This window comes from Diadema setosum, chromosome 13 (assembly GCF_964275005.1).
Source record: "Diadema setosum chromosome 13, eeDiaSeto1, whole genome shotgun sequence".
Classification (NCBI taxonomy): domain Eukaryota; kingdom Metazoa; phylum Echinodermata; class Echinoidea; order Diadematoida; family Diadematidae; genus Diadema; species Diadema setosum.
In genome coordinates this window covers 26,006,833-26,033,790 of record NC_092697.1, presented here as the reverse complement: position 1 = coordinate 26,033,790, position 26,958 = coordinate 26,006,833, and the positions used below count along the sequence as shown (strand labels likewise).

The window sequence follows — 26,958 nt, the reverse complement described above, 5'->3', positions numbered from 1 at the left end:
TAGATTAAAAAGAGATAGAATTGATGTATAAATAGAAACTCCTTGTTGACATAGAAGGAGTCAAATCATGGCTTTGAGCTGCCTCCACATTTGCCCATGAGGAATGAAGTGTTTCAGAAGGGAAACCTCAACCTCAAGCAGGAAACTGTACTGAAGTGGAATCAGTGGAATCAAAGCAGCAAGTCGCCCAAAGCTGGGCCATAAATGGGGCAAGTACGATTAACCCATTCCCTCTGAAGTTTTGAAATCCCCATAGGCTTTGCACAGTACAGCACCAGGCCCATGCAGGTAGAGGGTGGTTAACACTATTACGAGTGTCGAAAAGCCAGTAAAGTCAGTTTGAACTTTGTGTCCTCGTAATACCTCAAAATAGCCATTTAGGTCCTGTGATAGTGATGCTAACTGTCCCTTGGCAATATGTACAAAGCTTGCTGAAATGTGACTTATTAGATACTGTATATCCCATATATTTTGTGAGGTTTTTATTTTCTCAAGTTTTGCGAGTCGGGTGCTAATAGCAAATGTTGCAACACGCAGAAGTATTCATTCTGATCCCAACATAAATGTGATGTGCATGGATACATTTCTCTGTCCATTACTGTACTCCATGATCACAAATTTAACCACTTGCAAAATTGTCGGGAAGGCCCGATTTGTTAAAAAAAAAAAAGAATTAGACTACCTGAATATATGTTGTTTGCATTATTGTTTTTATTGTACAAGTGAAATCAAGTTCCTCCCTCTCTTTATCAAAGATGAAACAATGATGGCGAATTTTTGTGATATATTTGCCATGAATTTATAAAGAAAGAGGATCGGTGAGGAAATAATGAAGTAGAACGGGAGCGTGCCACATGCTTGCCATGCATGGTTACCCCCAAACAAGATGGTGGCTATCAAATGGCAGGGAATAGTGCTGTAGAAGTTTTCACTGTCATGGTATGTTACAAGTGGTACTGGCATAAGACTTTCCCAATCATGCTAGAAGCTGCTTGCAAGAAAGATACGTCAGAGATTTGGGTCATTTTTTTTTTCACCATGTGTTGTGGAGTGAGGGGTCACTCTGCTTGTGTCCATGAATTTGACTAGCTGGACATTCCTGTCTGATGCTGTGTGTGACATGGATGTTCTTTTTGTGTGAAAAGTGGAAATGGATTCAATCCCGATAAGATATTACCGACCCTGTTACGTGTCATCGCAGTGATGTGAGTGAGTGAGGCTGCATGTTGGCACTTGATGCAGAAGTGGAGAGGGTGCAGTACTGAATTGAATGTGATGTGGATATCAGAGACCCTTTTGTGCTATGTCGATGCACTCTTTTACATGATACATTCTTACATTCTCCTCTTGTCATGATCGCATACTGCCAGCTGTGTTGCTTCTTTTTATTTCTTGTTATAGATTTCTTCAGACTGCCTTTACACTTTTTGTGCTGACGTCACGAAGTCTGATTTCTTTCATTGCAGACATTCACTGCATACAGCTGTACTTCATTCTGTTTAGTTCGTTGAGTTCCATTCATAACCTATGTCGTTCTCCACATGAATTTTCGGTGTTTTTTTTCCTTTTCTCTCTCCTGTTTTTTCATCGCTTTCCATCGCTCCTCTCGCTCATCTCTACTCAATGGGTGGTGGCTCCTCCATTTTCCCATTTTTGTTTCATAAAAAATAAAAACAACACATAACTTGTGGCAAATTAAAACCAATACCATACCAGAAAGTGGCAAACAACTCTAAACCAACAACAAGCACTGTTGCCACTGCCACCAACAACACCACCACCACAACCGCCACCACCACCACCACTGCTGCCGCCACTACTACCACCACTCCCACTTCTCTCGCCCCACCCGTGACCACACCCACCAGCTCGGCGGCAGGGCAGCCCCCCGAGGCCCCCTCCTCCAGCCCCAGCGTCTACTCCATGGGGTCGTTTCGGGACCTCTCGGTGGTGAGTCTGTCTGTACGTCTTGAATCGGTCGTCCCCCCTCTTGAGGCATGCCGGATTCCCTGCACCAGACCCCTCCCCCTCCACCCACCACGCCCACCCCCACTCCCTCTCTCCACACGTGGACCACCGGTAGAGGACCGCCCCACCACCCACGACCACCGTTATCCCGTTCTGCATCCACATTGATTTCTTCTGCCTCCATCATTTGCATGTATCGTTGTTGTGTGCTTTACCCAGCCTTACCCCTTGAATATGTGTTTAGGCAAATAGCTTGATTTGCCAAGCTTTTTCATCTGCACTCAGTAATCCCTCCAAAACTTGACCTCACTGGAAAGTTAGCAAGCTCATTTTATGTGTAGCAACATGCCTTAGTCTACCTGGGAAGCCATGGTGACATGATAAAGATTTAGGGGGATTAGTTAATCTCTATTCATTGATAGTTCATTTCCAGATATCCATACCAACTGGCAAAGAAAGCAATCCTTGTGAAACAAACAAAACACAGTAAGGATTAATATAATAAATGGATTGATGGTTGGCAGAAAAAACAAACAAACAAACCATAAAGACTAGAATGGTGTATTTCATTGTGATACAATGTATGTGACTTTCTTTTCATAGCTTGCAAAATAAAACAAAGAAGTCAAACAGAATACACCAATTGTATAATGACATCAACCTGCAACTATTTGAAACCTCTTTCTTTTATTAAACTTGGTTTTTCATTAGTTGATTAATCCTCCACTGCATGATGCAAGACAAAAGTATTTTGTTTTGGATAAACTCATTTCGAAAATTCATTTCAAATGTTAATTTCTGAAATTTCCATCACATCATTATTCAAATATTGTGATACAATGAAAATAGAATTTTACAAGTTGCCCACGTAGTGTACAAGAGGGTGATAATTTTGTTTTTTCATAATTTTGGTCTCGATAAAGCCATTCAAAAGTAAAATTTTCTACTGCTCTCAATTTTCCATTCTCCTCGATAGTTGCTCTATGTTTGTCTGCCATTTTGTGCTTCCTTGTTGCACTGGCCTCCTTTTTTTTTTACGCAGTGCATGTCGCCCTCTGTGTTCATTCTCACACAGTGCATGTCACCCTCTGTGCCTGAATGCCCACAGCATATGTGTTACTGTCTTTGTGCTTGCTAATGTTATGAAGTATTCTTTGCTTTGCTTCGGTTTGATTTGCTTGCATCATTAAATTGCTTCCCCTCCCCCGACAGCAGACATACATGTAGATATGAACCTTGATGAGGTTGACTTGTGTCCAGTTGCTAAAGATATGATGTGCGTTACATGGCGGATGGTAATATAAGTCATAGTGGAAGTCTCAGTAAAAAATTTCCCACAGGAGACTTTACCCCCACACAAGAAGATTAGAAATTTGAGTGAGAGCCATCCCAAAAGGTCAGCAACAATCAAGAGGGGGAGGCACACCAAACAAAGAAAGAGTTATGACAGTCTCAATATTACTTTGTTATCTATGACTACCTGAGGGCTGTATGAAATATCAGCTAGATGTTTTATGTCACATGACCAAAACAATTTGTGTGATATTCCTCATATGCTCCATGAGGAAAATGGCCATATATATTTACACACATGTATTATACATTTCTTGACTTTGCGTGAAAGTTTTTTTTTTTTTTTTTACATTTCTTCCACACTTATGGAGGTATAGGAAATATGATTTAAAGGAACTGTTAAGCAGTCATGTAAAGAAAAAAAAAATGTTCCTGTAGGGAAAATGTAAGATTAATAACCATTTGCTATTATAATGCAGGGGAGAATTGTAGTGTAATCACATCACAATGACATGGTGCCAGAAGCTAGTTGAACCTGATTGCATTTGTGCCCCTCTTAAAGCCATCACAAAGTCTATAGTAATTTCCTGATCTAGTATAGAATGGGTTAAGAGGTACTCTGGACACCGTGACATTTGACCTATGGTCACATCAGATGTTACAACATTCCTTGTACTGGTATGCGCCTTAGTTTCAAATTCTCAATTATGCTAGCAGACTGTAAATCACTACCTTCATTCAAAATGAGTCCCTCTATTGGGTAGACCTTCCTTTTAAATATTTTTAGAGGACAGCAGTGTGAGCACTGTCAAGTAATAGCGCCCTCTAGAGTCTGAGGGTGACAAGGCTGTGTACAACTGCATTCCATAAGCACTGCAGTATTCCTGGTCGTATATGCTTGGTATTGTTAAATGAGGCTACACTGCATGGGTGTCAAACTAATGATGCTGTTTTAGAACCAGTTGATGTATAATTTGCATGCCACCGACTGTCTGTATAAAGCAGGCACTTATATATTAAAAATGATAGTATTTAAAGTTGACTCAATGAAATATTCTTCCTTTGATGCAGAAAATGGATATGAAGCTTTTTACCTGAACATTTCCCAAGATTGTTTTAATTTCTTACTCTGTGGAATGATCAGAATCATTCAAATTCATGAAATTCTTTCATCGATCAGAGGTTGTTTTTTGTTGTTTTTTTCATAGTCGCTCACGAAAAACCTGGAAATGTGTATGGTCTGTGCAGTACATGTACGTGAAGAATGTAATAGACTTTCCTAGTGCTTACAGTATTCATTTGAATGTGAATTTTAGAGAGCCTCATTATAGATATTATTATTATTATATTTATTATTTTATTAGAGCTGTTGCCCTGCATTTGTGCAGCTTGGAGGATGCTAGCCTAGAGCCACAAAGTAGAAAGAAGCTTTTTAAAAGTGAGAGTCCTCTCCCACGCTGCAATCGATTCCGAGAGATAGAGTGTAAACCATGGTGGAAGTTTCATGGAAATCGAGCTGGAAAAAAAAAATTAAAAAGAGAAAGTAACAGAATATTGTGGTTTTGTATGTGCTTTCCTAAGCAGTGATAGTGATAGGACCTGTTTGCACATAGGATGTGATTAGGGTGGTATGTCTTCACACGTCATCCTTTGGTTTGGCTGCAAAATGTTGGATGGGTTTCCTTATTCCAAAAATTAAATATGTTTTTTTTTAATACAAACCTTCAGAACCATGAATCTTATATTGTTTTCATTTTAACAAACCTTTTTCATTTTTGAATTAATGAAACTTTGTAATAATAAGCCTTACTTCATTTTCAGATTGACAAGCCTTCAGAATAATAAGCCTCATTTTATTTTCGGTATAACAAACCTTCTAAGTAACAAACCTTATTTCATTTTTTAATTAACAAACCTTCCGAAAAATGAATTGTAATCAAAGGATTAACCCCCAAAACAAACAAACAGACAAACAAACAAACTGTTTTAGTCCATCATGCAGCAATCGCTAATAACCCTCCCTCTCCAAAAGTCGCCTTTGCTTCACTGTAACAACACAGTGTCACTTTGATTTTGAAGAGAATCAACTATTACTGTTTTTCCCCTCCTTTTGGTTAAACTCTTACTGTGCCATGGAATCGTTTGACAACTGGTGTATATTAAGCACTGTGGGGTTCTCTGTACTAGTCAGCACTTAAAGGGTGACCTTCCAAGGATACTGTTTTGTGAAAATTTGTGGACATTCTAGTGAGAATGTGAGGCCCTTTGCATTGCCACCTTATCTAAATCATATATATGTGGTTGCAACCGACTGTCGTAAAAACGTGAAAACTTCCAAATTCTGTGATATATCTGGTGTCCGATTCCATCGAAACCTCTACCATGTCGTTTGTTTTATACTTCTCTATGTCTGGAAGTCAGTTTGGACGTGGAGTGGAGTTTCACTTTTGTTTCCATGGATATCATTAAAAGAAAAAAAATGCATTGCATACTAGTCATTGTTTGGCATTTCTTCCACTGGTTGACTGATTCTTTCCTCTTCATTTCCTTCCCTTTTTACTCTGCTCCATTGCATATCCTGGTATCTGACCATTTGCCTTCATCCGTGCATTAAATTATCTGTGCAAATGTATTGGTCACATCGCTGCTTTGTCCATCCACCCATCAATCCATCCATCTGTCAATCAATCAATCAATTAATCAATTGATTCATGTGTTTACCTGTTGCACCTTATGTTCATGATCAATCTAATCAAATTAACTCACCCGTCCATCCATTCACTTATTAATTCATTTGTTCAAAATTTCAATCATCAATTCCGTTCGAATCATTTCTCATTTGTGACGAATGGCATGCATTTTCCCCAATTTTTATTAATGCTGAAAATCTGGCCATGGCTTCATTCATTTTTACACCAAATGATGTCATTGTTATACGGTTTTTATATTTAATCTCCTTTCTTTGGCATACTGCACTAATGTAAAATGTCTTTTCTTTATTAATGGCTTTTCTGTATTAAATATACATTCACTTTTTTTGTCATGTACCATGATGGTTCTTTTTCTTGTGAATTTCTTTTCTATCCATGTGTCATGCATATGTATGTGAAACCGACTCCTTCCTTTAAACCATTCACCTTGCATCTATCTATCCTTTTGTCTATCAAATCAATATGTTGTTCACTTGTGCATTAACACATTGTGCTAATCCTTCCTTGAGGTTCATCCATTTTGGTATTCATCTGGTCATCCTTGTATCCATCTCGCTCGTTCCTCTTGTCCAACCATCCATCTGTCCTGTATTTCCACCTTACCGATGATTAATATGTCAAATTATTCTATTTATCCATAAACCTAATATTCCTTCATCATTCATCAATTCATTCATCTGTTCTCTAATGCATGCATTCATTTACTTATGATATATCTATTCACACATCCATCTGTCTTTCCATTTATCCATCCACTCTTTTTTCCATCCATTTGCCCTGTTAACTACCCTCTTGTCTATTGTTCATCTGCTTTCATCCATTTTCATTAATCCGTTGTTCATCTGTCCATGTATCCACCTATCCAAGCCACTATACACCCATGCATCTGACCATCTATCCATCCATGCATCCAACCATGCATCCAACCATCTATCCATCCATTTATCCACCTATCCGTCCATCCATCCATTCATTCATTCATCCATTCATCTATCCATCCCTCTGGTCTTTGCATCCATCCTTCCATCACCCCTGCACTCTCTCAGGCCTGTTTACGCAGAGTGTTTCATGCCAAGCAAACCCATGAGCGGACCCATTTTTCTTCCCTGCAGTCACTGCACATAAATGTAGGTCAACCCAATGGTGGCCCCCACTAGAAATGTGAATGTCTCCCTCTGTTGGTGGATTGGGCAGAACTTTGTTTATGTGTGTTGTTAAACTTATGCAGGAATACTTATTGAATATCCCCTACGCCAGCCCAACATTCAACGCATGAGTGCTGTTTGATTTTATTTTTTTTTCAAAGCCATGGAACTTTCTAAAGAAGGATTTATGATAAAAGAGCCATCATTACTATAAAGTTGTAGAGAAAATTCAAGCTTTGCTATGATGTAAATCTACAATGAAGCTATGACTATGACACTTTCAATGTACTGTGGCATAAGTAAAGCCAAGTTGGCGAGCTGTAGACTGAGTCTGGTGTGCAAACGTGGCACAAAAGAAGTTAAAAGAGACCTGAAGATGTAAAATTCAACAATATGAAGGCAAAACTTCTGTTCTTATATCTCGGTATACCCTCCTTCGGAAAGCATTTCCCTCAACTCCTGTGTCACTAGAGATATCTGTCCTTCTGTAGTCCTAAGTGGTATTTGTTTAGATATTTTGATTACAGATGTGACTGCCCGTAATGCACCTTGGTTAATGTTTCGTCCCTTTTTGTGTGGCTTTCTTATAAAAGAGTGTTCTTTTAAGCCAGAGATCGTTGACAAGATCATGTGACTTAAGGTTCATCCTTGTCATGTGACCCAAGGCATGATTGTACAAGATCATGTGACTTCTGAGATATTTGCCCCAGTCATGTGACATCAAAACTGCATGTTCCAGTTGTATGAATGTGCTTTCCCCTTTTATGTAATGCATGCCCTGTGATGCCAGCTGAGATGTTTGTCTGGGTTATGTGACTCCAGACAAGCATATTTCTGTTACTTGCTTGAAAAGATTTATGGTCTTATATTTTCCACATTCATTCAAAAGACATCTTCCCACTAAATCTGCTCGGAATCAGACATTGTATGAAGTAGTACTCTTGTCTGATGCCCAAACCATGTTCACACCTGTGCACATGTGACCTTATGATGGGCCCCATTCACAACTGTGACCTGTGCATGTTTTATATGTGATCAGCACACCTTTTTTCCTTTTTTTTCCCCCGCTAGTTCTAGACACAAAGCAAATTGATGTGACTTCTCACCTCCATGAAACTTGATTTTAAAACATGTCAGGTTTCCATTTTTATATTGGAGCACTCAGTGCTAGCCCACTTAAATTGTGTGTTCATGCCATGGCATTTACATTCACACTGCATGTATTTCCTTTCTGCGGTCTGACCCTGCACATATTGCTCTTATAAATTGTACAAGTTTGAATAGGGTCCTACAGAAATGTGTTTCCCATGTGTCTAACTCACTTTACACTGACATGTTTTTATCACCGATAAGCCTGATTCTGCATAGACTATTCTTTGACAGTATTTTACATGTGTGAATAGGGTCTCTGAATGTTTGATACACTGTATCTTGTAGGTGTATACATGTGTACATATGTCCCTCTTGCTGGGATGCTTGGCCCCGAGTTTTAAGCTGCACCAATGCATGGATTTTATCCCCTTTGATGGAAGGCGGCTCCATGGTCTGTGTGACAGTACTTGTCATTGGTAGCATGCTTTTCCTGTGAGGATAATGATGCTGCAGTGTTCACTTTATTATACCAGTCCTTCCGAGGATGTGTGTCATGTGAAGGGATGTGTTATCCATGAAGCCCATTGCCCTTACTGTGAGTTTGTAGACTGCCAAGTCTTTCAACGGACGGACTTGTTGCTTGAATTTGTACTTTGGTGACAAAGGTACATATGTACCTTATGAAACATGCATGAATATTTTAGAAATTCTTTTTAAAAATAAATATTATTAATTGTACTACTCTGTCATGGTCGGTTATTTTTATACTGTGTATAACTATAGGTACAAGATAAGTTTATTAAACTTATTAAATTTTTATATTTGGAGGGGGATCCATTGGAATGTCACAAAGTGAATGCCAAACTCAGTAGAATTTCGTGAAATTATTGCATTTAGATGTTGATGAATTGTGATTGTTTATAAATATATTTGTACTCCTAGTCTACCCAGATGATGTGCTGCAATTTAACATTCAGTTGAGAGAAGCTTTCTGTAGATTCTTATTGTGGTCTATATTTCTACATGCTATTCAAGTTGTGAGAAAGCTATGTCTTTTTTTTTTTTGTTAGTAAAATGTCAATACGACTTTTTAATTAAAAACTATCTCCTCGAATTCTTAATGCAGTGTGATCATGTGTTTAGAAAGATTCAGTTTTGCAATATGATAACTGAAATGAATTTTCTCCCAAGATTCCTTTTTCTGCCAATGTTGATGTTTTCTTTTTAAAAGACCCTTCTCTGCTCTGATTAAAGTACAATCATAGTGCACTAACATTCAGGGTGAATTCCAACACAAATTTTTATGATGCTGTTTGAATTATGGCATTGCCTGATGTAATCCAACCCTGCCCCAGGAAATCCACCATATTTTGTTATCAAAACATAGTGTTCTTAGCTATCTTCTTTTAATACAAAGGGTTAACAATTATCAATATGTTGAGATAGTGAGTTACTTGTTTTGTCATGATTTCTTCCATAAAAAACACACAAAAAGAATGCAGACTGGGCTAACACAATACATGTCATTGGTAGTATGTCTTTATGTGTGTATGTGTGTGTGTTTGTGTGTGTCATCATGTAGCAGTCACATCCATTGAATGTCTTGCAGTAACCATGACAACCAAAATGGGCCTTTGTGATACAGTGATATGTGCCTACATGTACTTCTCACATTTTGTTTGTATATGAATTGTTGTGCTGCTGTTGTTTTTTTTTTTTTAATACAAAGTACAAAATGTGTACACATGTATGTATAGTACTCATATGTGCATTTATGCATATATTGCGTAATAGATAGTCATGTGTGTAGGTTAAAGCCCATAAAATGTGATTTGAATTTTGGTCTGTCTCATTTCATTTTTTTTTTTCATATTTAAGCTTATTTCATTCAACTAAAAAAAAAGAAATGAACCCAAAAGCAAAGCAAAACCAATCAGCAAACTATGTTGGTTCCTTGGTCTGTTATTGTGCTTATTTTGTTTCGTTTTGTGTGTAGCCAATTGTAACACCCGTAATCCTGTGACTTAACTCAGGAATTGGATTTCTGCATGTTACATGTACATACTTGAAATTAAAAAAGAAATTAACATTATTGATTTCATGATATGTTCTATACTTCCTCTGACAACTTCAGTTAAGATACATTTTGGATTTGAAATTGAACTGTAAAGAATTCTTATTACAGCATTTGATCACATCAAGATCGTTTGAAATGTATGAAGTGAAGATGAAAAGTGCTTAGAGTTTATGTAGTTTGCTGTGATGAATATTGCATGTTTACAAATTTCATGGTCAGATATTTGTTTCAAACCATCAATTTTCATTCATGTCTGAGAAATCAGTTTCTGCTGATTTGGAAAAAATGATTCCAAGGACGAGATAGTTTTACTGTAGCCCCATTTTAGCAAGAAACCACCAGCACTGAATGTTTAGTATATAGCTATATATTCACCAACAAGAGATGGCGATGTAATAGTATTTGAGTGTGGGGATTCCCAAATATGTGAAGATGTACACTGGTATGAACATGGTCACATATTAATGTTTTGGTGTGTAGTATGATATCTGTGTCAAGAATTGTATTTTGTTTTCAAGTTTTCAGCATGAAGATTTTGTTTTCACAAATGTATTGACATCTTGATTTAAGTTAAGTTATTGTGAAGAAACATTTTTCCCCTTTTTATTAATCCATCCCTCAACCCCATAATTGACATGTAATGAATTTTTATATTCAGAAGCACGATGGTAAATATAATCTGCAGATATTTGCCGTTAATATGTTTCTGTTCTGAATGTGACCAAAGAAAAACAAAAGAAAAAAATATTACAGTGCGATGATTCCATGAACTATACGTCATGACTTCTACTTTGTTGGACCTGTAACCCATCTTTATCATTATGCCTCTTTGTGTTGTTGTTGTTTTCTCCAGAGCACACCACAAGTGGATGAGGAAGGTTACAGTATCAAGCCATCAGAAGATAACCGAGATATCCTTTTTAGACACGCTTGGATCGCACAATTCAGTCATATGCAAGTGACAGATACAGCAAAGAGCTATGTTAACTTTCACAAACTCTGGTGGTGTCAGCCCCACTGGTTAGGGCCACTATTTCAGCGCATGCACTCCATCGGTAAAAGTCTCCATCCCCACCCCCAAAACAAATAGATTCTGACAAAATAGAAAAGAGGCGTATACATTAATGAGACCTGTCACCATTGTTGTTTATGAATTTAACAATGTCAAATATTACTGCCGTAATAATTAAAGTCGTTGTAGACCTTTTGTAGCTAAACTTACACCATAGCTACAATCTCTGTATTTTCAAACTATCATTCTCAAATGCAAAGGCTGTACTAAGTTTTCTTAAAACTGTGAGGAATATTCCTGCAACAAAGTTTAATGTTTTATGAAGGCATCGTATGAAGGATGCAATTATTACAACAACAAAAAAAAAAACCTTCCTCCATAGTTTCCTTGACTAGGACTGCACGGCCAGTTGATGGACACAGCCACTTCTACTCAGACTCGGAGAAGTCCGACTCGGACTCCGACAGCGAGGACCGCACGCGGAGGATACGCGTGGAGATCAAGCCCCGGGATGGAAACCTGTCCAAGACGACTGCCACAGTCGACGAGATTAAGAAATCCCTCGACGGTCTAACGTTATCACCTACACAGGTAAGACGCATGTTTCATTTTACACCACATGATGTTTATCTGCGAGAAATTACAATGTATCATTTCTTGTGCTAAAATGAAGGATATCGTGGAAATCTTTGTAGTTGTTGGCCCAGATTAAACTGTGTGGTTGCTAAAAATTGTCAATCACTTTCCCAATTTACCAACTTTAGGGCAGTGGAGACGGTACTAGAAAATAACGCTTCTGAGCAGGGTGTAATGATAACATCATAGTAGCAATGAAAGGTTGTCATTAAACATAATTAGTCCGTGTTGATCCAAAATTTTCATGATAAATATCTTTCATGGAATTTCAATGTTAAATCAATTGTCCTGAAATTGTAGCCCAGATTATGCGTTGCCTAAGTTATGCATAAATTAACATGGTTCATTGAGTCTTGTTATATTTTGTAATAAACCAGATCATCAAGATGGTCTGAAGCTGTGTCAGATTAAGTGTCATTCTTCCCACTAAACTCACTGATTTTCTTTATTTCCTGTGTTTGTTTTGTCTCTTGTGGTAACTCTATTTCACCCCAGAAGAGGAGAGAAAAGTCAAGTGAGTATATTAGTTTTCTTGGTAGATGTCTGCATTTAAACTGATTCTTCTCCCTCATGCCACCCCCATGCAATGAAAAGGCAATGAAGGGATTTTTTTTCCCACCCTGCTATGCATATAAATATTCGCTTTGTCCAAAAGACAGTGAAAGTATCAGAGCTTCCATGAATTTAGCCAAATCAGCACATGACTGTAAGACTTATATGTCAACTACCAGTAATCTTGTGATTCTACATGTTGAGTGGCTACAATATGTTGATATGTTTGTTGTGATGATATCAAAATGATTTCACTTAAGTGTCGTCTTCATTTACCACTCAAGCAGTATACTTTAAAAAAAAACAACTTTAACTCTATTAACAGATTTTTTTTTTTTAAGTGTACAAGAAAAGTTACATTATTTGTGGTTATGATTTGTATGTTCAGTACTTCAGCAGAGTTTTTGCCACATTGACAATTTATGAAATGTCATATCAAAAATTCTTTAACCCGTTGAGGACGAGTCCTGAGTACACTCGGATAAGTGTCCGTGGGAAATGCATGTTGTAGCAAAATCAGCCCTCAACGGGCGTCCTCAACGGGTTAAACTTGGTGAAAAGTATGACAGACTCAGAAGGCAGATGGCTCATATGAAACAGAGTTCAAATTTTGTGGCGTTCCGGTATTAATGCCGTAACTCACACTTTTGATGAACTCATAAATATGGGAAATGATATATCATAGTGTGACAATGAGTTGTTGTATTTGGGAAATTTTGATGCAGGTCAGGGTTGAGAAGTAAATTTTAAAGCTTCATATTTCATTGTTTATATATGACCTAACTAAATCATATGTGACATTCATACAGTTTTAAAGTGGTTTACCGAGAGAGTAGAATTTGGATGACTTTGTGGTCGTGGTCTGTATTGTCAGAGACACACAAGGGCCACCACTGATGAATGTTGGGGCATGTGAGTTCACACTAGTGTATGTTTTGATGCATCTTTTGTTTATTAATCCTTTCTGTACTCTGAGTGCAGCTGATTGGCACAGAAAACCCCATAGCATTGCACACTCTGTCCAAAGTTCCCGGCAGGGAGACAGAGAAAGTGTATTTTGTAAACCTGTAATGGTGATCTAAACACTACAAATATAGAGCGCAAAGCTGATCTTTGTAGAGTTAGTTTCTCCCTGCCTAGAGGTTGACATGTCATAGATTTGAATATACAGTATATGCCAGGACACTATCTATATTATTTAGATGTGATTTTCCTCTTGATATGAAATCTTCATTTCTCCTCCCCCTTTTTGTCTTAGATGGCGAATTACAAACCAGACGACAAGCAGCACTAAACAGAAGCAGGTATTGTTTTCTTTGCTTTTGTTTTGTTTCAAATTATCCCATGTTGTCTGACAGGATGGTTGTCCTTTTGTGTTTGTGTGTGTGTTGGTGTGTATGTGCTTGTGTTTGCGTGTTTGTGTGTGTGTGTGTGGGGGGGGGCTGCAGTTGCAAGTGTCTCAAATGGGGACTGTTTCGTGGGGTAACACATATACAGCCCATTGACATGCAAAATAATGCAGCCGAGGATGTCTCTGATTGCATTAATTGAAGCAGCAGTTTTTGATGATGTAATGCTGCTTTTTTATTAGAGTTGTTCAGCTTTAACCGTTTGCTTCTTGGAACCAAGATGTGGCACGTGACAACTTTGTAGGGAATAACAATATCTTGGGAATCAATGGGTTAATAGGTTAAAGACAATAGTTATGGTGTGGATGCCAAAATATTTGTGTAAAGGAGAGATGTCCCCAGTCTTATGTGAAATTATGTGGCTTTCATTCCAAATTGAAAAGGCGGGAACAATCACAAAATAAAGCAGATTTAAGGAAAGGCTAGGATGTGAAGGCCTTTGCTTGTTTTAGTGTGCTTGTATGTCTTTGCACATGTACTTGGGTGTGTTTGAGCACTGGTGTCCCCGCTTGTGTGCGTAAATGTTTTCATGTGCGTGTCATGTATGTGTGTGTGTGTGTGTGTGTGTGTGTGTGTGTCTGTGCATAACCAGACTGCTACTATATCCTTCAGTGTATCTGTCATTCACATTGTGTTTTTAATGTCAGAAGAGACTACTTCCAAATCTAATACAGATGAAAAAAAAAAAAAAAAAAACCCAGCAACTACACAATGTCTGAGCATAAAGCACTCAGCCAGGTGAAATACCTCTGCCAGCGCAGTAGATAGTGATAATCTAGTCGAAAATCACCAAATTAACATTATCGAGTTGTTGTGTATCCTTAATTCAGCAGAACTTGATTAAAAGCTTACACTGTTTCTGCGTATTATTAACCAGAAGTGAAAATGTGTAGAGTGAGAAATGCCTTTAACCGTATACAGATGCATCTTATGTCACTTCTTCTACTGTATTTTGTTCCCTTTCACTTTACGTTTATATGATTTCCCCAATGTTTTTAATTCCAAACTTAAGACATTTCATCTCTCCTATCTTCACATATCTTTTGTGTGTATGTGTGTGTGTGTCAGTGATAGTATAAAAAGGGATGCCACTCTGCATTTGGTAGTCACCCCCCTACGAATTATTTGTGAATGTCAATATGTTTTTTTCCAACTTTTCTTCTACGCTCCGTTTGATTGTGATGTCATGATTTTCCCCCCTCTCTCTCTCTCTCCTTTTCTTCTTGTTCTTGATGTGGTTGTCTCTCGATACTTTTTCTCGTCTCTCAGATCTCCAACATACAACCTGTATTGTAAAAAGTACAACCGGCTGAATAGTAACCCCTGGTTACAGAGAAGGTCTGGGTCCCTGACTGTTGAATTGTTTGCCCCCCCCCCCCCCCCTCACCCCCTTTTCCCCTCTTCTACTAACCAATATTACCACCACCCCTGTCTCAATCCTGCCCCGCCCTTCCCCACCCAGCCCCTAGCCTGGTTTCCCCTACAAACCTGTAGCCTCCCTCTGCATTTGCGTTTGTTGGTTGTTTTTTTTTGTAGTGTATTGTCAGCACGCAGTGTTGCAATTTGTTGTCGATGTTAAGGCACTGCACATAAAGCCACAACTTTAGAACTGCCCCGCAACCTGTTGATTCTATTACGCAAATGCATTGTCAGCGATTGGATGTACTTTTGATATTTTGAGTCGTTAGTACTATCCTGAAGTGACTTTAAAAAGTCCTCGTAAGATATCGGCACATGTATATACAGTGTATGTAGGAATGAATTTAAACTGATCCTTTGCGTCATTAATCTGGGGAGCCAAGTTCTGAAAGATTTTGGAAATATTATTCACAGATTATTAAAAATCAAAATAAAATCAAGAGTGATCTACAATGACAATTAATTCTTTCTAAGATTAGGCAATCCATGTGCTGGAGTGCAGCTAGAGATACTGTTCAAACTCTACAGAGGAGACTTTAGATTTCAAACATTTTTCATTTTCAAATCAAAATGCGATTTAGTATTACATACGTATAGAGTACACATAATATCTGGGCATGTGGCGTGATGTGATTTATCATATCTTTTCCCTCACTGTAGAATATAGCTACGTGTTTTACACATAACCCCCAAGGGAACCCCCCGTAAACTAAATTATGTGTATGTTGGCCTTTGATTGGACGGCGATAGGTTGCTTCGTGCTCGTCACCTTGCCAACTAGTGGGAATGTCCCACCACACCTTCCTGTCCCCACCCCTACCCCCCCCCCCCCCCCAAACAATCTACCATTTGACCCCATACCGGACGTAGTTGCATCCCAATACCATTTGACCTAACTCATTGTACGTATCTTTGAGCATGCTCTCACTAAAAGCATTTATCTTTGGATATAACTTTTTGACCAGAGTTTGAAGAAACTGCATTGAGTTACTGACCCCACCCCCACAACAACAGTAATAATAATAATAATAATAATGATAAAAGAGACAAAACATAACTCGTGTTTGAATTTGTTTATCCCTCGTTTTGTTAATTTTGTTTTTGATTGCTTAAAGTAGAAATCATGTTTCCCAGGATATCCCTAGCTAGTAGTGCGGATGATTTCAGAGCATTTGTGTGATGCCCCTGTCCTGTTTGATGGAGCATTATTGACTTTTAAAATGTGATGAAACCTTATGGTCCTTAAAACTAGAAATGTCACTTTAAGTTGCCCGTCCCAACATAGTGCAGCATGGGTGGATATGACTCAAGCACTCAGCTGCTCTCATTAAAGTGAAACTTCACTTCTGTGATCCAAGTTGATGGTAGTAAATAGGGTAAAATCGAACTACACTGTACCTGGTATTAACAGAGGAGTGGAATTTTCGCTTAGTTCATCCCAAAGTTATGGACTTTTGAAGTTTGCATGTTTTCATTGGCATTAGTATATTTGTCATTTATTTTTATTATGCAGATTAGACAAGGTGACTTCATACAGTATGTGGCTTTTTGGATAGTTACAATAGTAAATGAATGTAATACAGTATCACTTTTTATGTGAGTGATGTAGCAACTACAGCCCTTCTCCATGAGAAAAGTCATAACGATCGCTTTAGAAGTCATTCCAAACTCTATGAGAATTTGATGTAAAGGATGTAATTTCTTCTGATTTAATTTATATCTCCTTGACTGCCCTGTCCAAAGAGGAATGTACAGTAAACTTTTGTGTGTAAGGGAATGGGAGACTTCTAAAGTCATGACATCACCTCACCTAATTTGCATGTGAAATATATGAAAATCATCAAAGTCACCGTTTTGTTTTTGGTTTTTGGTGTTTTTTTTTTTTCTACTTGGGGACAAGATGTGGCAACTGACATTTCAATGACTCGCCCAGTTAAAAATCAAAACAAAAACAAACCAAAAAAAAAAAAAAAAAAAAAAAAACCGTTACCATTCTTATGCATTTGATGGTCAATGTACAACTGTAAGCATGGGTGGATATTTACTTGAGGCACATGTGAGCATGACGTGACACATTACCACCCAAAACTTATTGTCATGAATAGGTACACACTGCTTGTACTCGCAAGAAGAGAGAAACCAATTCCCTAGAAAGTAGAATGATGATGAACTGGAAACTCTCATTTCCCAAAGAAAAAGCATTTGTTGCTTGGGAATAGATCGGATGTCTGGTGTACATATCTGGTCTACCGCCCTCTGTAGAACTTTGGTTGAAATTTATTTAGAGACTGTACAGAGAGGGGATTTCCCCCAGCTGGTGCTCATTCATGGGTAAACAGCTAATACCAAAACATGGCACTATTTTTCTGTAGTACAGATATGCATACAAGTGAGAGCAACTGAATGCATGAGTGATCTCCATCCTGTTTGCATGGTTTCCTTACCTGTGGAACCACCCATCTTCTCATTAAACTCTGTCTATCTTTTCAATTTCTTGTTTTCCTCTCCAAATGTACTCGTATTTGGCTTCAAATTTGAATATCTGTGGCCATTAAGAGAATCAAATGATGTCTTGATTTGCTGTTGGTAATAGCTGTCTTTACCAGTAGTGCTACAAGGGAGTCCCTGAAGGACTTCTCTTGACTCAAATATTATTTGCTCAGTATGATGTGTGGTTTTGTTGTTGATAGTTATTGGTGCTAGCCAAACTCTGGTCCTAAGTCAGGCTTCAAAGTAGTGAATGAATATCTTTTCTTGTGTAAACGTTTGATACAATTTTGGCAACAGAGAAAAGATAGATTTTGTTTAATAGTTTTCTAGTTTTTTTTTTTTTTTGTTCTCTTATCATTTGAAATGGCTTTCTACTGTTAAAGAATGGGCTTGCATTAAAGATCTGTTCAGAATCCTAGTTTTGACAATATATTTAGCCTTCGTGGAATGCCTTAGTCAGTCCACGTGCTCTGTAGTCCCATCTATTGTTGTATTTGTTGTAATGGTTTTGAGAAGATGACACACTACATGTAGCTGTGTGACACATCAGTAATGCATTCCAAGCATCCTCTCGGCACAGCTATGTTGTGAAGCTGGGGATACTTGGCAGATTATAGCAAACCCAGAGCTTTCTCTCTCTTACAGTTTGCCAAACTGATACAAATTTGTCAAGGATAAGACATTTTTTGGTGTTTCAGGAACAGTTGCCATGGATTCTTTGTTATATGGAATGGCATGAAGCACAAACAAAATTGTTTCTAGTTTCCCCTAATAAAGGACTCTGCCCAATGGGGAAAGATTTGCTCATAAGCCTACTGCTGTGTATTTCCTGATAAATTATTCTTTTTGTTTTGTGATGCAGGCTTGATGTGTAATTGCTTTTCATAGAAATGTAGATAGTGTCTGCAGCTCACTTTACCTGAATACAAATGAGTGTAATACCTAGAAGCCAAGCTTGTTGTTTCTGCATATGTGCATTATAAAGTTATCTGAAATATTCATACACTGTATATGTAGCTACCCTGAATACATGAAATATGCATGTTTTGCAGATTTATAATGAATTATGAAAGTTAGGGGAAATGGTGTACATTGATATTCACAATTCTCTCGATTGTCAGTATATCAGAGTTTGATATACATATTGCCTGTCTAATTTCAAAGGTTAGAAATTTGTATTATGCTAAGCTGGGGGAGGGGGGAGGGGACCTGGGCAGAGTTTTAAACATTTTTCCTCTAGATACAGAGAAAACAAATTGGATTTGATCCAAATTTGGTAAACAGATAACTGACCTGAGTCGAAATAAGGAATCAATTATTTTTGGCAGAAATTTCATGCTAAGTTTCGGTCAAAGTCTGTAACTCCACATTTTCTTCGTAAGGTCGAACAAAATCACCATCGAATTATGTCTGAATTTTGAGCATTCTTCTTTTTTCTTTTTTTCTTTCTTTTTTTTTTTTGTTGGGGGCGTTCTCAGAAATGATTTGGGCAATATCTAATGATAGTCTTGAGGCAACACGTGGGGTCTCTTTTTAAAAATTTGGTCTTTTTATGCTGTACTCAAGAAGTATAATGCATTAGACATACCTTCTATCAATGTATGAATTTATGATGTGTGTTTGGCAAATGACTTCAGTGATGAATTGTAGGCACAGAAATCAATATATTCATCTGCTGTACTTGATCCCAAATATAATATGCTACCAAGTTTGTACCATATACCATTTATACCATCACAGAAGGTAGCAGTTCTATCATAAACCCTTTAATAGATACCCACACACATCAATCAGTGTACACATTTGTACCATCATGGACATCAGGAATTAGATGTGTCAAAATTTCTAGTTCAAACAATCCTATTTGATATAGGTGGATGTAATACTCAAATATGCCTTCATGAAAAAATACAATTTTTTTCGCAGGCTTATCCAGTCACCATGGGAAGACAATGTTTGATTTTTTTTTTTTTTTTTGCTTTTTTTTACATTGAAATTGTACTTGTATGGAGTATTTGGGAACATTGCTTACCTCTATTATGGATCATTATTTTTTTGGTTTTGATGTTATTTTGTGAGAGGTTTCATTTGTTTGTTTGTTGTGGTCATTTTTTTTTTGTGTTTCTTTCAAATGAAGGCTGCTACATTTCAAGAGCGTGGTGAAGATTTCTCTAGCAGAGTGATCAATGCCTAAATTCTCAAAGAGTTATTTGTGGCAGTCAAAAATAATGTTTACTGTTCTCTGGTTCTCTCCCTCTTGTTTTCCTTCTTTACTTGTCTTTTGTTCTTTGCCTATCTCTCGTTCCTTCTGTCAATCTGCATCATTTTCTCTTTCCACTCTACCATTTGTTTGTTTTTTGTTCGTCTGTTGTTATTTTTTTCATTTCTTTTTTGCCTTGTGTACGTGTAGCTTGGGCATCTCGCCGACTCATTACTCGCGAGTTTATCGCAATTCGTGGTTGCGTTTCAGGTTCGGTATTGACTATTCTCTTGTTTTCTGTCCCCCTTGTGCCAAAAATCTCTACTCTTCTATTTCAGTTTATCCGACCCATTATCTTTCACCCAGTGTCTGGAATTCATGCACAAACCAGAGCATTTCATGAATGATCTATGGATGCTTATTGTTTTCCATCCATCTATCCATCCATTCCCTTTATATCTGTATATATGTTTGTGCTTTGTAGATCTGCTAGAGGCCCTAGAAACTCAGTTCCCTGAAGCTAATGGGATGGTAGGGGGTGTAGTAACCCCAACACTCTGCACTGTCACTGCATTCTCATTTTCAGACGCAGCAAATGTGCACAACCACGTAAAAATCACAACACTGCGACTTGTATAAACCAGAAAAATCCTTTAATAAGGAAAAGTCATTTCATAGAAGAATGACATCATTATTCTGTGATCATTCAAGAATTGTTAGTGTGATAATGACTGCGTGTCTGAACTTGAGTGTGAGATTAAAATTCAGAAATGTGGGATATTCGTGAAGCATCTTGCTATTGCGTTTTGAATCAACCTATTATTAAATGCCTTGATCATTAAAAGTAGATTTGAATGCACCTAAATATCAAAGAGGATATTTTTTTTTTTTGCAGCAGTGTTCATCTGATGGGTAGCTTCCTTATCATATATTAATGAAAAAATATATATTCTAGGAAAGCTTTATTGTCAAGATAGTGTAAATAATCCAAAATTAGGAATTTGATGTTTGGGGACTTGGCTAGGTGTTTTGTATAAAAAAAGGGTCACAATATCTTCTTACCATTGCATTTGATTATATGCAATTCAACAAGAAAAGCTGGGGTAAATACAATGTAGTTAGATAAGTCAGATTTACAATTGTACTCTGACAAATATGCAGTCAAACAAAATTACACCCAAACTAGATATCATTTTATTTTGAACAAAGCCGCACGTACAGTTGTAAAAAAAAGTTCTGCAAAATGTCATGCACCCACATCAATATTATGAAAGATGAATACCTTGTTAGTAATGGCTTGTCCTTCTATAGCTGTTTTTTTGTTTGTTTGTTTGTTTGTGTCAAATTCACTACATTGAGGGCACTGCAGAAAGTATTTTACCAAGTTCTTAATTGCCATCCCATTTGAATGTCTGTGCTTTTCAGTGAGACCAAAAAAAAAAAACTTGAATACATATACTTGAATATATAACTTGAATACTTATTGTTACAACATTATCTGGATTTCCTCTTCTGTGAATGAGTGCGTGGTTATTTTCATCAGGAAAGATGGTGAAGGTACCATATTGCAGGGCAGTGTGAGATGACTTATCTGAATCTATGAGATCCTCCGAATAATGGCAAATGTTAGACTTTCTCTCTTGCTTCATACACCACATATTTAGCGAGTCTAGTTTTTTGGGGTTTTTTGGGGTTTTTTTTTTGAGAATCACTCGCGTGTTGGTAAATTTGTGAGTAGCGTGCGACTCGCAAGATTCGTAGAAACAAAACTTCGCAGTATATAGATGATGTATATCAGGTCAAGTCACAAGCAGCAAGCAAGCAAAAAAAAAAAAAAACTGACAAAAAAAAAACACACAGATGAATCCACCCATGCACAATTACTTTTGCAAGAAATGAAGAGGCCATTGATATTTAAAGTAGAGTATAACAGTAGAACCTCAAAAATCAAGCAACTACATATTGTTTGATTGTTGATGTGTGTGCTGTACTTGGGACATGATAGATTATATCCTGGCAACTAACAACAGATTCCAGAAGAAATTGTTGAAATATTGGTTTGAGGTTAGGTTATTCTACTTATATGCAAAAACATTGCTAACTTTCTCAATGAGTGCACTTGAAGAAAAATAAAATTGACAGAGAAAAAAGGGCAATAGAATGAAATAACATTAAAAACTACCAGTTTCCTTCATATAAGGATAACATAAATTCTTACTTTGCCTCATTCCAAATATGAGTTGGGATAGATCACTTTTATTTTTTTTTTTTTTCACATTGTAATAGACTTGCCAGGTTCCAATAGTTCTATCAGGTGGGAATTTATGCCTTACAGATCAGGGCTGTAGAGACTGTATGGAAATTGCTCATCCCTCTTCTTCACGAAAGTCTTTGATACATAGAGACTGGCTGCTAGCTTGACTGTGCTTTCTCGAATGTCACTATCTTATCGTTATTTCACAAACTGTCGCTCGAAGAACGAATTGTGTTGGTAATGGCCAGGGCACGGCGTATTGGTTTGACTCTTGCACTAACTCTGATTGAACCTTGATGCACCGGAAGCTTCGTAGCTTGCTCGTGGGCTGCCATAAAAATGATAACAGCGCCTCCCTTTGATGCCTTAAATCATTTCTTGATATCTTTAAAGTGACATGGGATAACTTTGAGATTGAATTCACCAGCACTGTAACTTGATCAAGGGATTTACATCACTGATTGTACGAAAATGACCTTCGTACAGCACGTTGACCAAAGTTGCAATGTTGATTGTAACTCTTCATTAGTATCTGAAGGGCCCAAATTCAGTCCACATTTTTTTTCCTGCGTTCTATGGTTTGGCTTCCAAAATTTTTTTTTCTTTTTTTTTTTTCTCAATGTTAGCATGTACGCCTGATTCCATCTATAAAGTGAATATTTCCATGTAAAACCCTTTGTGTGTTTTGAGTGCTGAAAACAGAAAACCCAAAGCGTTGTATACACTGTCCAAAGTCTCTGGCCACAGACAGGCTTGAAGGAACTGATACTATTAAGCGGAACTTTATTGTTTTATCATTTGTGAGCAAAAGTCAGTCTAAGGGTATAGTAACAATATAAGAATTATCCCCTATTATCAAGATTTACTGATGATGAGTCCAATTAATGGTGATTAAGGGAATGTCTGTCACAAGTATTGCTTATAAGTGTACTTGATGCCATTTTGTATGTGCTACTATAAACTACTGTGTAGAATAGGAAAACTGTTCACTTTGAAACCATTGCAGATATTATGTTTTTGATTCTTGTACTGTGCTTACAGGTAAAAGTTCAAAATGATGTCAGACAAATCTCTTACCACCAAGAAGAAAAGGGTTTCAGTTTTATCTAGGATGACGCTGGTGGATGTAAGAATTCCATAGAAAATCCTACATCTTTCATTTAATGAGTCCATGTAAGTGTAAAGAGCTCTCAAATCAAAACATATGTTTTTAGATATGTTCATTGGTTGAAGAGGGAGAAATTTGGGCAAATTTCTTGAGATCGCGTCGGTCTATGACTTTCACAAAGCAAGCTCTTCTTGTGCAAACATACACCATCATGTGTACTCTAAACAGCCAGGTGGCGAAGAATCATATCATTCAAAAAATTAAGACATTAGGTTTGTTTCCACTCAATTTCTTCTTTTTTTTTCTGTTCTTTGAGAAAAGTCAACTTCTGTAATGAACGTTTTCAATTTAGATGTAACAAACGCAAACAGGAAAACTGATCTCAGAAATAAATAATGTTTATTAGTGGAAAATTGAGCAAAGAAAATGGGATTCCATCGGGAATTTGTCCCAATGGAATCCCATTTTCTTTGCTCAATTTTCAATTTAGATGATAACATATACCCTCATGTTATCCTCACATCCTTTGTTAACCCTCCCTGTGCTTTGTGTGCCAATTGGCGCAGAAAATCCCATGGCGTTGTACAGACTGTCCAAAGTCCCTGGCAGAGAAAGGCTTAAAATCTGGATGTATGAAATCTTTGCTTATTTATTTGGTTATTCTGAGCATGTGCTGAATGTCTGACATTTCAGTCTAATATTTCACAACCGCATGCCAATGTCTACTACTCTTTGGTTTTATGTGATGAATATTTGCCATCCATAAGTTTGTTCAATACACATTTAGCCACTGAATTTTAAACACACATTACTGTAATCACTTGAATTAAAGTCTAGAAACATTGTGGTGTTTAAGTAAAGTAGGGACAATATGTTTCATAGGTCTAATGAAACACTTTAAAGGTGAGGGGGAAAATAACAAATTTTGTGTTTCATTAATTTTCGAGTGATTGTTTTTCAGCAGCAATTAGTGATTTATGACGTGATGGGTAATTCATGAATGTGCAATAGTGCCAGAGAGATGGACTACTTTCTTCTAGTTTATTCTCTCTATTCTGGAAGATAGGCTTTCAATATCGCTGAGTTTTGTGGAAAAAACCTTATACATTTTTTTTTCTTTAAATAAATCCTTGCATTTAGTGAAGTATTTCAATTGATTTTTACCGACAGGATAGCCATTGAACAAAAGATATTATTCAGAGGGGTGAAGGTTCAGGTGTGATTTTCTTCAATTTGTCTCCCTCTACGAATTAGATTTGTTAAGATTGCTTAATAGCCATTGTCGTTTAACTTTAAAAATTGATTTATAAAAATGATCATTTGAATGACATATTTAGAATTTTCAGAGCCACTAAATTATATAATCAATTGCTACATGACTTTAAATTATCTTGAATGATATCATATAAAATCCCTCCCCCCCCCCAAAAAAAAAAAACAAAAAAAAAAACACTTTTATAGACAAGACCTTCGTAATTATTTGGTATTCAATGTATTAGACCTCCTTGCAGAATTTTGATTGTTGAATGGGTTGAACTAATCACAAAGAATTCCATCTCTTAGTTTAGTAATGAAAGACAACATCATAAATGAAAATACCTTTCATTGTGCAATGGATTCACTACTGAATTCAGTATTAAAGCAGTCTGGACTCAGGAGTAATTATCTTCTGTTACCCAGTCCATGTATCAGACTGTAAAAGTTTAGTAATCTTTGCAAATAGTGACATGACATTTGTTCCTGCAACATTTGCTCCGGTCTTATATTCTCCAAGGACTTAGGGTTAAGGTTAGGGTTGTGATAGGGTTTTAGGTTTAGTTTGTTGTGAGGATTGGGAGTAGGGTTAGGATTATGATTGTGAGAAGAATTTATTTTTGGCTTAGCATGCAGATATGTCATGGAAGCAATTGTCATAGGAGAAAGTGTCATGGAACCTTTGCAAATATGTGTGTGGGAGCCAAAGTAAATAGGCTTGGAACCAGTTAATGTGTAGTAAGCAGGTCTGTCTGTCTGTCTCTCATATATTGGCATGCTTGTGGCCGTGAGCCCAGCTTGTTGAATGAGGCATCTAATGCTTTGAAAAAACAAAAAAACAAAAACAAATTGACTTGGCTGCTGCTCGTGTTGACACGGTGATGATGTACTGCATCCTTGTGTTGGTATCTTGGCTGGCATCTTTTGGAATGGATTCTATGTCTGTGATATTTTGTGAGATATCAGAAAGTATTGGGACAAATGCAGTGATATTTATCTCTGGTACTCTGTCTCTGTACTGTAATACAACAAAGAGATTTTCCTTTTTATTTTGTTTTCCCAAGTGAAAGATCATGTTCACATATTGTTTGTGGTGTGTCCAGTAGCTTTCCGAGCATTAGGCTTTATCATTCCTCAGTGAATATTTGTATCTCCCTTCTCTTGAATGATGATATGATTTTGTTTTGATTCACTCCTCAAATATACCAAAGTCTTAGTATACTTTGGTCCAAACATTAAAGAAGGAAATCTAATGAAAAGCTCCAGATAACAAAACAGTCTTGGAGTTCTTATGATAAATGAGTTTTCATATCAAAGCTTTTATTGAATGAGGGAGATAGGTTTTGATGTATCGGATGTGATTTACTATCTTGTCGTGGTGTAGTGTATACATGAGAAACTTTAAACATCACATTAAGGGCAACTAAAAATGCCCAAAAGTTCATGTAAACCCATTGTGCACACATGCTAAATGAGGTGTAAATATCAAGTTAGTAAGTTTCTCTCTTTTTGATCTCTATGTATATTCACCTAAAGGTATTCACCTAGTGACATATTTTGTTGTTGTAAATACAGTGTACTGAATACTTAAACACTGTCAGAAAAAGATAATGGGTTTATTTAGTCCTTTTTCTAGTTTTTATGAATGCAACAAATATATTTAAAACATTCCAGACTTTTTTTTTAATTAAGTTCCTTCTGTTATGTAAAGGAATGAAAGATGTGTGCCAGTCACTGGTGGAAATATTTGCAAATATATGAAGAAACCTTAGTAAAAGATGGTTGAATAGCAGATTTTTGTTGATCAACCTGAACTGTAACTGCTGATTCAATCATGTAGTATGAAGTATATGTTGATTTTCAGTATTTTCAGGCCACCATGGAGGACTGATGACTATATTGTAGATGACTTAATATTACTTCTTATTTATTTTTTATTTTTTAAAGCTGCATGCGGTTTTGATTGTTATTGTGTTTTGATATGTCTGTATGGGAGTTGATTTCATTGAATATTGTCTAACATGACTGTATTTGTGGCATGCACAGTCACAATAGGTTGTTGTAAGTCATGTATTCTGATCATTACAAGCTAACATGAGACTTTCATGTTGCATTGTGTATTTCTTTTTTTTTTTTTATTTCAAATACTATCATTATCATGGAATGTTTGCCAAAAATAGCTTTAAAGATTTTGTGTCGTGTTTGATGAGACCAGTGGTTAGAATGAAAGAGCACTAGGAAACATATGTTGAGCACTGAAGTCTTGTGTGTCTTTGTATCATACAACTAACATGACTAGTTTGAGGAATGCACTGAAGAAAACGCATTGAAGTCAACA

At 37.0% G+C, this 26,958-nt stretch overlaps 1 protein-coding gene across 1 annotated transcript in view; it reads left to right on the top strand.

Moving 5' to 3' along the window:
- LOC140237207 (F-BAR domain only protein 2-like) overlaps positions 1-26,958 on the top strand; it is a 132,985-nt gene that overhangs the window by 77,958 nt on the left and 28,069 nt on the right. Inside the window, exons 13-18 of the mRNA XM_072317152.1 lie at positions 1,717-1,950; positions 11,140-11,228; positions 11,697-11,889; positions 12,430-12,448; positions 13,745-13,790; positions 15,165-15,233. Coding sequence (XP_072173253.1) covers positions 1,717-1,950; positions 11,140-11,228; positions 11,697-11,889; positions 12,430-12,448; positions 13,745-13,790; positions 15,165-15,233 — 650 coding nt within the window. The remainder of the gene's footprint in view (positions 1-1,716; positions 1,951-11,139; positions 11,229-11,696; positions 11,890-12,429; positions 12,449-13,744; positions 13,791-15,164; positions 15,234-26,958) is intronic.